Consider the following 12519-nt stretch of genomic DNA (forward strand, 5'->3'; position numbering starts at 1 on the left):
TTTTATGTATTTTCCTTAAACGTCGAAAGAGCGGGTATACGACAACTGAGCGATAGTCAATGGACGACGCTTAACTGGGCGACAGAAACTTAAAAATTTTTGCAGGCTTAGCAAGCATACAATTTGTCGAATATTAAGATATTAAAAACAAAATTGTATTTTGTGTATTAATCATCTCTTATTTTGTCGTCCATTTGAAAGATCTTCCAAAATTTCGGAAAATCTGGCAACCTACAGATGGTAAGTTTCGGCGCCATCTAGCGAAGAAATTTCCCACTAAAAGTGCATTAGATCCTCCTTAAGGAGCATTTTTCTTTTTATTATTATTTTGATAATGTATATGATTTTTAAAAAAAATTAAATGAATATATATAAAGATTATTACTATAAACAAAAATTCAAAATGTATTATGTATATAGCATAATTTAAAATTTAATAAATAGAAATGTAATATTCATTTAGACTCGGACAGCCTACAAAGGCTAAGGAGTTTATAGCCCATAAAACTGAAATTTCAGCATAATTATTATTTATTAAAAAAAAAAAGAAATTTGAAACGTTTAAGAAATTCCGGTATCGGATTGAAAGAGTAAAATACATTTCTGTAGTGCTGCCATCTATCGAGAGTCATTGTAAGGAATCAGGGGCATGTCTTCATAGTATTACTATTCACAAATCGAGTAACGCGGAAAAAATGGCTCTTATATTTACATACACGAGATGTGTGCCGGGAATTATTCGTCGGTACGGAATCCTAAGAGAAGTCAAGTGCGTTAATAAGGTAACAGACAGTATTTTGAATAAGTTGTAATAGATAAGAATGGTGAGAAATTGAAGGACATTTCCAAGCAGTTGCTAATTACTGTTGAATATCTCGACAAAAGTTTTATGAATTTATAAAAAATAATTACACGCTAATCATCTTCCTGATGTAAAGGAATTATCTCACAATTAAAAATTCTACCCAGTTAATTAAATATTCACAATTTACATGTTATGTAATGGGTTATTAAAATATCAGCTGGAACATACATTAAGTGGTCCATTCTATATTTTTCATGAACATATCCTCCAATGAATTTATATTGAATCTACAGGAAGGACAAAAATAAATTTCATCTATGTTCTGTAGTTATAAAAAGGTGTGGTGATATGATTTATAACATTAAATTCTACATTAATAAACATATGTATGCACCGGAAAATCGGTTTATTACAATGTTATATCTTATTCGATTGAACTAGTTTCTTAACAGGTAACTATACTGTGTCGAAACTGGGTATACTTAACAAACAAAGCAAACGAGACTAATTTCCTGCACAGATTTCTTATTCTTTCTTATAAATCTAAACAGGCATCTAAAGATGATGATCGTTTAACATGGTCAAAAATGTTTGCTTTCTTATAAATTTGTGCCGGAAATCGGTTTCGTTCACTTTGTTTATACTGTGTCGTTTAAAAGTCGATTTTGCCATTTCTGTTCTTAATAATTACTTTGAGCATAACAATTATGTCTTAAAAGAATGTTGTTAATATCTTCTCTCGTTTAATAGTATAATGCAAGAGTTGATTTGCAAGCCGGATACGGCTAAGGCTTCGTATATGGCTCACCGCCTCGATGGTTTCTTTTCTAAAACTTAATGTCTCTAACGTCTTGCGGGAATTAAAACAGAAAAAATCAAATGGCTAACTGTTTGTGCAAATTATAAAGGCCTGGCAATAGAAGGGCCTTTTTTAATTATGGTATGTTTTGGTTTACCGAATATCTTGAATACGATCACATCTGATATACGTGTATTTGACTGACCCTTTGCTGCATTTGAGTTTGAGACCCCTGGTATAATTTTTGCATTTGAGGTATGTAAACAAATAAGAGTATTAAGTTCTAGACTTTTAAGTTTGTCTATATTCATTATTTATATTGAATTACATACACATTGATATTTAATAATGGTACCTAATAATAATTCATGATCTTCTGTATAATGAAATAATTCAATTTCATAAAGTATAAAACTATATTTAAGAGTTGAAGTACTTTCTTAATTTATGTTAGTAATTGAATTTTCGATTTGTCTATAACTGAGATAGATATTTAAAACACAGTTGTACAGTTATTTAAAGATAGTTTTAAATAGGTTCTAAAATAAGATTGTTTTGTTACAATTTTGTTTGATTGGAATCTTTTTTACAGTAATATATATTTTTTAAAATCTTCATTTTTTGGTTTGTTCTCAATAATTTTAAATTAGTAAACTAAAAAATAGTAATTCTTCTTCCTTTTGATATGAGCTAAAGTGAATATAATACTACATTTCTTTGATTAAACCTTAGGGGAGCTTATTTTTAAAACATATGTATCCACTGGGTTTATTTGAAGATTCGGGTTTATTACTTGCAACAGGAGATGAGTGGGTAAAAATTGAAAGAAATGTTGTAATTACTCATACATTTTTTGAACTATCAAAACCATCTATTGACTATTTATGGGTTACAGTTACAGTATTTGAAATAATTTCTGGTTTCATGATTAACCTGATTATCGTGATTCAGTATCTTCCAATTTTGTTATTACATTGTAATTTATTGCTTCAAGATGATACAGAAATCAAAATATTTTCTACTGTCAAACTCATCATCTCTTTTGGAAAGAGATGATGAGTTTGAACTAGAGATTTCCTTATTAGCCTTTGGGTGATAAGCTCTCAACTTATAAACTTAATCACAACTTTCTCACACTCAATATTCAACAATATTGTTAATGAGTTTAATTTAGTTTATTATAAGTTTAATTATAATTTTATTTTGAAAGTTTCTGTAAACCTTGGAATAGAAACTGCTGTCTGATTCTAGACAATTTGAAGAGGTAGAAATTTAATTAAATTTCTTACCTATCACTCTAAACTACATTACCCTATAGGCTACTGTCAGTACTTTAACATTTAATGCTGGTTTTTATGTTACAACTAAATTTATTCCAAATTTTCTCATTTTTATTTTACAATAAGAATTTTATTCTTTTGAAATAGTGATTTATTATATGAGATTAAAAATTCTAACTTGTATATTGTGATGACAAAAATTTCACGAAAATTAACCAATAACTATAATGACTTGACAACACCTCATGTTATAAAATAATTTATATGGCAACTTTATTAATTTGAGATATATTTTTAAAATTAAAAGTTATTTAACAGCATATAAGAATTTTAATTTCTGTTTTGGATAACATAATAGCAAAAGTTTATGTTCTGAATATATATGTAAATTTAACTCATTTTGGTTTTACACTATATATTGTAGATTAAATTAATTATACATTTAAAGACAATAAAATAAAATACAAGTAAAGAAAAATAAGAAGAAATATTTATTTCTTTTTATACTTTTATATATAACATATTCAATTCTAAAATAATATAGTATTATTTATTGCAATGCATGAAGGTTATTTTATTTATAGTGGCAATAGTATTGTCACTTATTAATTCTAAAATAAAACAAATACGCGATGATCATCCTTTGATGTAGCTCCATCGTCTTTGATAGTCTGCTGTAAAAGTTCTGGGAGGCAAACATCATCAACCAGTATTTGGAGAGACTGCCCTAAGGCAGAAAGGATGCTGTAAGCACTTACTTCTGAGACATTCTTTCAGTTTTGAGAAAAGGTCAAAGTCACATGGATTGTATAAACTCAAAAATCTGAAACAGCAGTTAATAACTCACAGAAATCTCAATGCTGGAGTATTTTATTCCAGCACTTGATTTACAAATCACACAAACATTTTCAATCACACCTGACATGTGAGTATTGTGTGTATTCTAGTATTTCCCTCTTCTACTTAACAGTGTTCTCATTTATGGTGAAGAATGGCTGCATGCATTATTGTTTAAGACAATTGGATATGATTACGGCAATTGTGGCAATTTGTGATGAATTGAATTGAGGAAGTTACAATAGTATCTAACATTAACTGTTTGTCCTTGTGATGCTAGAGACAAGATGACCTCTTGGAAATTATATGCAATGTTTTTTCTGCAGTTTCTTGGGGCACAGGATGGCACTCATTTGATTATCTTGACACCGTGGTCTTACGCCATACCTTTTTTGTATATTTTATTTGTATATATATATTTTTCATTTTCCCTTCTTCCTCTGCCCTTTGTTCCTTTGTCCTCCTCCTCCTGAAAACTTCTCTCTGCAGGTGGTGATGACCTGATTTTAAGACAAAAGAAACAGATAGCCTGGAGGGGCTAAAGGGGAGATAGACTGGTCACTTTTGGCTTAGACGTTGAGATGTAAGGACGTATTTTGTGGAGGTCTCCAAGTCAATTTCACACCGACAGAAGAACGAAAGAGGCAATAGGCCGAAGGTAGAAAAGACTAGAGAGGAACCCTGGTATTTCAATACAAGAGCCCTTCTGGAAGCTTATTGAGGAATAAGTAAAGGGAAGAGAGAATTTGAACTTTACAGTCATTGAAATTTGTACCATCAAGAATAGATCTGAGTTCTAGCCACCGCCACGAGGTCGATAGCTAAATTTGGGTATCCGTTCTTGTCTGGTTCTTTACATTCTTCTATTCTATCATCTATCCCTTCTTCCTTTCCTTTAGTATAAGTAGTTTTTAAGTAATTAATTGTTAGTTTACGTGTTCTTTTTGTGTTGCACCGTGTATCTTCAATCAGTCCTTTTGTTGTGAGATTTAAAATTAACAATTCTGTCCGAGTGTCTAAAAAATTTATAACTTTGTTCAAAGAGTGTTGGAATCCAAACGAAAATCCTGTATAAACTATCAAACACGGGTGGAAAAAAAATAAAGAAGTTTTTTTGGTAGACTCTACCCTTTGTTGGACTCTTTTTCACCACGTGCGTTTACAACTATGTACAGTAATATGTTAAACTGAAAATGTCTTAACAGTGGTAGTTATGGGAAAATCATTATCACTTTATTGTATTTTAATTTCAATACTTTGTATTATGTAAAAACTTATAAACTGCAGATTTTATTTTATTTATTGATTTTTCTTAGGATGACCATTATTGTCTTCTATTAACAGAATCAAAATGAGACTGAACTTTTGATTTTGTCTAGAAATGGTTGTCATTGAGAGCACGTGTGTTTGAACATTTTATTAGACATGTCAGTCCTTATTCAAATACATTGTGTTTGAGAACTTGTTCAAACATATATGTTTGTATTTAGATGGATTACAACACAAAATGTAAAGTATATAGATTATGCTGTCAGAATTCTGAAATGATACATCAAAAGTAGCAAGTAAATCATTAAATTTTGTATTAAACTTGGTATACAAATATAAACATCCATAAACTCTATTGCATTAAAGCCAAACGGTTGCCAGATTATATCAGGCTATACATATTAATGCTGCTATTAATTTTAAGTAATGAAATGAACTCGAGCATAGCTACTCGAATTCATTGCATTACTTAAAATTGGTTTAACTGCCAAACCTTTCTTAGAGTTTCTGTTTTTTCTGACAAATTTCATGTAAGTTCAAGTAAATCATGATTATATGTCGTATTTGTTATATTTTTATATTTCGTAGTTAATTCTATTTCCATATGGTTTCTATCACCATGGTCAATAGCAATATCTGAAATATTTCAGTATAAACATAATATTTAATCAAATTACCTTTTTTTGCAGGCACAATTTTTTTATTCTCCAATAGATACATCATAACTACATAAATGTTAATATTCTTCTGATAACTTCAAAGTCACTTTGATTTTTGACACTCATTTTTTTTTTCTATCATTGTCAAATATACTGATTCTGTAAAAATTTGATTGTTCTGACTTTTTGCTGCTATTAACTCATTTAGTTGGTTATTGAAGCGACTATTCATATCACTTAATGATTGCTTCATGATCATTACTTTTTCAAAGAAGAAAATGCTATTTTAAGAGGCAAAAGTAAAATTAAAATGTTGCACAAGATTAACTACTAGTTGCATGAATTTAAAATTTGATACTAAATGCAATATGCATGTGCAACTCAGACACGATTGGCTAGTGTATGTCAGATGATCACTCCTCAAGGTATTATCATTGCTTTGCCCGACCAGGTGATGCAGTATTCATCAATCTCATAAATTATGATAAAAACCTTGAAATTTACTATAGTGCCCAATTTTGTTTGTTGTTATTCATAATGACTGTATATTAATCACTTAGTCCATAACAATTATATATATATATATATTTTACCACATTATGTATATGTTTATTTATTTTAACAATGAAAAACTTGTATAATCAATTTAAAGAGATTTTAATTTTGACATGTACACTTGTTGTTCTTTGGTCTTCTTTGAAAATAATTTATTTAATAACCTTCAAAAATTTTCACAGCACCTATGATCCTCTCATGACAAACCAGTTGAAAATTACTGACATAAAGGGTCATTACTTTCTGATTTGTCATTAGGTGGATCCTGTTGACATATTACATATTGAAGTTTGTGTTTATTTTTACTTCTTTTCTTCTTATAATAACAGAATCTCTCACATTCTTGTAACTGTTGTAGACAAAGAGAGTTAAAGAAAACTGCACCTGCAAGACCATAACAATTTAACAAGCCTAAACAAAAATGAACCAACAGAAAACATTAAAGTGAATATCAGCATATTTCCAAGTCAAGTAACATCAGAGCCTCCAGTGAGAGAATAAAGAACTCTCATTTTGTCATGAAGTGCACAGGAGGTCTCCATATGTCATGCATGTCACCATGTTCAATTCCTACTACAGTTCGGCATCAACAAACTTGCTTTTAACCTTGTGGAGTGTGTAATGTATCAAAGACAGAGAAAGTTATTCTGGGACTCACTGTATATTTTCAGTCAAAATTAGTGCAGATGTAAAATTTTTATCTAATGTACTGAAGACAAACAGCATTCAGTTAGATAAGAAGGCATACAGGCAATGTATGCTATCCTGCAACAAATTTACACACAAATGTTTGCAATTGCCACTCCAGTTCTCTCACATTCATAGATTGTTGAAGATAGTGACTCATCTGGTTCCACAAATTCTCAATGCGTGACAAATCTACATACTGGGCAGGTTGAGAAAGTGTATCAACATGATGGAAACATTCTTGGGATGTAGGGAAACAAACCCTAGCTCTACAACTGAGCATTATCTTCCTGGAAAATGGCTATTTGCAGTCCTGCCATGAAAGGTAACACATGAGGGTGCAGGATTTTCTGAAAGTACTGTTGTTTGTTAATGTCCTGCTAGGGTGACTGACTGACTCATATGAGATGGCTCCAAAGATCAGGTTGCCAGTACTGGGCCAGTGTGCCACTCAACACCAAAAGTAGAATTGAAATACTCACCAGTGGTCTTCCATACAATAATACAGTGGTCATTCTCTCCTAAACAGAATTGGGATTTCTTGCCAAAGACAATATGCTGTCAGTATTAAACCATGCTTTCCTGTCACCATTACAAACAAAACAGAAACCAAATGACTTCTGGACAACTTAAACTGGACTACTTTACCACTACTATTATTAATTAAATACTGAGTAATTTGGTACTGGAGTTAGGCATTAGGTGCCATAGGCCATTATATCTAAATTTACTAAGATGAGAGATCAGACAGAGGTCTGGGTAGCATAATAACTAGCAACACATCCACATGGTAAGCAGCAGTTGCAGGTTCAAGTCCCACTCTAGGCTGATTCTTTTCTTCCAGAATATTCTAAAATATTTAATAAAATATTAATTTAATCATAATTATTAAATTTAATAAGTCACCTAATGCTTACCTCTAGTACCAAATTACTTAGTATTTAATTATTAATAGTAGCAGTAAAGTAACCTGATTCTAAACCTGGCAATTGTTTGGTTTCATTACAAAATATCATGCTTTGAGATGTTTGTATATATATAAACAAAACAGATGATGTTGGGATGCTAATGAAAATTTACCTAAGTTTATGTTAGTTGCCTACCAATGATACAGAGGAGATGATGGTTCTGTAGCAAGGCATTAATCTGTCTCCAGATGTGAACAAAGATGCCATTGCAACTGTTTATGCTTGTCTTACATCAGACTATCCTTTCTACTGGTGGTCTGTTTAAGGCATTTAGAGCCTCACCATATATGTGTGCCTTGAAGTATCCACTGTTCTAACATCATATCAAAATTTGGTGAAATAGCTATTTTGCTTCCCTCAGCCCAATGACGTGTTTTTTTTTTTTTTTTCTTTAAATTATTAGCTATGTACTAAGGTAAAACCTTTGATTGCCTTATACAGGGATGCATGGTGTTCATAGGCCTCCAAATAATAGGTACACTTAGCATTCTGATTACAGTGAGGACCTGCAAGCCTTTTTATAGGATATTGAGGTAGCAATTTTAAGGCACTCTGGTGGCATTACTTGACATGTAATCAGGCTATAACTAATCATTTAAATACCTACCTTGGACATAGCTTTATGCAGTGATCATAGTTTTGCAGTGACCAGAAAGGTCTATCTGGATGCTGGATGCATAACTTTTTTGTCAATGAGTGTATAAAAATAAAAACGAAAAGTTTAATGACTTTATTTAAATCATTTCAAATACAAACTTTTTATTTAAAGTTGAAAACTGATAAAAATAATGAATTTTTAAACTAGTGTTTTATTGTATACTGTGAATTCATACACAACAGTTTACAAGTGATTCTTTATTGCATTTATTAATTACAGGTTTCTTTGGGTTAATTTCAAAACATTTAATTTTTGTTAGATGTATTTAGTTTATTGATATAAATAATTTCTAATCTGATCCCTCTTGAAATCCTCAGAGCAGAAAGCTTCTTCAATTGATATTAGTTTTTCCCGGATGATAATTTTTCATTAATTAGAGTTGGTTTGGAAACATTAAAATTTAATAAAACTCCCAATTAAACTTGTTGAACAGTTTTAAGAATAATCTATTTTAAAATTAGTGTAGATTATAAGAACTTTTATGAATCCATAGGGTAGATCAGGGGTGGCCAACAAGTCGATCGCGATCGACCGGTCGATCGCCATGCCAATTTTGGTCGATCGCTAGCGATGTCTTGACTTAATATATTATATTTGTAACCGAACGCAACTGTGTGCATGCAGTTATGACTCGACTCATAAGCAATGAGTGCACTTCGTACTGAAACAGTGTATAAACATAGTATGTATTTCACACTTCCCCCTCCTCACTTAGACTATGCCTATGACAACAAGTCGATCGCGACACATTTTTACGATAAAAAGTAGATCTTATGTGCACAAAAGTTGGCCACCCCTGGGGTAGATAATATGCGATATTATTTGATACATTATATTAAACATTTATTAATAGTAAATCTTACTTATCTTAGTAATAACTTTTAAACAGCTCAAAATGTAAGTGTAATTTTGTGTTAAAAAAAAAAAAAACTGGATGAAATCTTGAATTAATTTGAATATTCCATCAGCTGTACAAAGCGAATTATTTTGGATTATATGATGTCTGCTTTCTATGTTAATTATTAATATACAGTAGAAGTATATAATATACTTGTAAATTTTTAAACTAAAAAAAATTAATGCTGTTTCTACTTACTTAAGATATAATAATATTTTTACATTTATGTTTTAAAATTTTTAGGCATTGAGAATTCAAAGTTTGGGAACAAGAACAGGTATGTAATTTCTAATTTAACTTAAAATAATAAATTTAAGAATAAAAAAGTTTTATTTGAAATTTCTTAAAACTATAATAAAGTTATCCCACAGTTTACACTTAACTATATATTAATAATTAAAGTTATGCAAATTGAGACTAAAATTTGATATTGAACAGAGAATCCAGTTCCATAGTTATTTATGAAAATTTTATACTTTTTTCATTGTGTTGGTGTTAACATTCAGTTTTAATAAATTGTAAGTTAAAAAAATATTTTAAAATTTTAAGTTTTTAAAACTTGTTCTAAATAAGTGCAGTGGAACACTGTTTATACATTTCATATATATGTTACTTTACGTTGGTCTGAAAATATTCCTCTTTCTTTTCATTTGTGAAATATTTTATGTATCTAAATCCATTATGGGGTTTCATTTGTACATTTTTTCTGATGAAAATTATACATATCACAGTATTTTTTAGAAAATATTTCTATGATACATTCTTTGTTTTACACCCTTCATATTTTTGAAACTAAATGGCACAAAATTGATCATACCAAGCATATACACTCTCAGAAAGAGTGAATTAGTCCTACATTATTGGTTAATGGATGTGAAGCAATCATGATATAAAGAAAGTTTACACAATTGTAGTGTCTTATAACACTACAAGGAAAGTCTAGAGGTAAGAAGATAGTATATCACCCATTATCAGCAACATTTATTTCTGTAATAGGTAAAAATTATTTTGGTCTGGTCTCTTTACTGCTGTTAATCAAGTATGTGAATTACATCTACAGGGCACTTTAATATATTATTGTTATTTTATAATAAAAATATAAAATGAAAGAAAAATATTAAAACATTCATTAGAGGCTGTAATACTGTGAATTTGTCATAAAATCTATTAGTTTTGCCACTCTGTGCACCATGATTTAAATTTTGATTATTTGTTCGTTTGGTCCAGTTCTTTGATACATATAAATGATGCTCCACTGTATTTTGTGATTTATTAGATATTAGATTCTGTTGGTGGATTATAGTCATAAAGTATATATAAATTGTCTAAATCTTATGTAAATTTATTTCAAAATATTACGTATACAGTATTTTTTCTTCTCTGACTTGTGAATGTGGGATATGAATTTTGTATAATTGGGCAGAAATCTAGGATGCCTTTTAAGTTTTAATGTAATCAAATACACAATCAAAGTAATTATTTTTCTGTTTTTTGAATAACCATCATTGAATTTCACTTTCATCTCTCTTGTTAGTTAGCTAAAAAAATTACATTACAGTTTTACTCATTTCATTTTACTAATTTACAGAATAATGAAAAATAATGATGACATTTGTTCAATTAAAATGAAAACAGAAAAATTGTAATATAATGTTTTTAGCTAACAAGAATGACAAAAGTGGAAACTATAATCAGGAGAATGCCATTGATAGCCCCATTCATATATGTCATGCAAACTGATCACTTTTTACTGTGGTATATTGTACATCTCCAATATATACAAATTTATTTACAAATAACAGATCACTAAATATAATAATAATCCTAAATAAATTGATTTCTGTTTAGTTGCTGTGTTAATTGTTGTTAATGCACTAATTGATATTGCATTTTTAAATGTCAAAGAATACAATAACTGAATTTTTAATACATTGCAAAATGTTTTAAAATTATATTTACATTTTAAGAATGCTTCATCGTGCTTAAAAATATCATTACATTGACAAAATCTGAGATCGGCCCAGAGTGGGACTCGAACCCTCAACTCCCGCTTACCGTGCGGATGCGTGTTACGCTACCCAGACCTTCATCTGATCTGCCCTTCCAGACATATTTAATTTAGATATAATCACCCTTAGTTACTTATGGTGCCGACTGGGGATGCCTTCGGCACCACATTCTATAATCATTTACTGTGGAAGTCAGCCAGTCATCACTTAACCCCAGCGTGGTGTATATAAAATCTGAGATATTTGAACTGTTAGCAGTCTCTATACACTAATGAATATATAAGCTTATTTTATAATATCTGTATAAGACTTTTTATAAATTTAAAATTTATCAACAGGATACTGCATATTAAACAGCAAAATTATTAAAAAATTGAATAATAAAAACTTGATTGACTCTCAACTATGGAGATAATTTTAATTTTTTCTAACAATGTGAACAGTTTTAATATTTGTTAATTATCATAATACAAATCAATTTAATCTCAGAGAAATGTTATTCAACTTAACAACTAACAATACAAGATAAAATGTGAGAAATTTCTGTCGTTAAATATTTTCTGTTCATATTGAAATTGTGGACTGATGAATTTATCCTTTTGTCTTATTCTGGAAAACTTTAATATACTGTAATTCCATTATCTATATGTAATAATAGTTATACATACTAGAAAATTTATTCTGACTAATAAAAATTAGTATGTTTTGATATATAAATAAAATGGAATCTTTGAATTCCATACAGTTTGGCTGTTGTTCAAGTTCTAACATAAAAACTATTATACATTCTAACAGCTTTTTAAAAGATTAGGAAGTTCGTAATGATTAATTTTTTGTTAGAAATTAAGATTGTTTATATGTAAATTAACTTTTTAAAACTTTAGTCATTTCTTATAAGAAATCAAGGAAATTTTTACAACAAATCAATTTAAACTAAACTTTAATATATTGTTATTGTTATTATTACTGCAACATTTATTGTTTAATAAGTTATTTATTTACAGTTCAGGTCAAAATTAATACAAATTTCCACTGGCTCTTCAGCTCATAGATAACGTTAATTATTGTGAAACTGTTACAAAAATAATTTAGTTA

At 29.5% G+C, this 12519-nt stretch overlaps 1 protein-coding gene across 1 annotated transcript in view; it reads left to right on the top strand.

The window, feature by feature from the left end:
• Positions 1-633: 633 nt before the first annotated feature.
• Positions 634-12519, top strand: part of LOC136969532 (dihydrolipoyllysine-residue succinyltransferase component of 2-oxoglutarate dehydrogenase complex, mitochondrial-like) — a 31777-nt gene continuing 19891 nt past the window's right edge. The window contains exons 1-2 of the mRNA XM_067263724.1: positions 634-782; positions 9659-9692. Coding sequence (XP_067119825.1) covers positions 696-782; positions 9659-9692 — 121 coding nt within the window. The 5' untranslated portion in view covers positions 634-695. The remainder of the gene's footprint in view (positions 783-9658; positions 9693-12519) is intronic.

Source organism: Centruroides vittatus, unplaced genomic scaffold (assembly GCF_030686945.1).
Source record: "Centruroides vittatus isolate TY-2023 unplaced genomic scaffold, ASM3068694v2 contig_18, whole genome shotgun sequence".
Classification (NCBI taxonomy): domain Eukaryota; kingdom Metazoa; phylum Arthropoda; class Arachnida; order Scorpiones; family Buthidae; genus Centruroides; species Centruroides vittatus.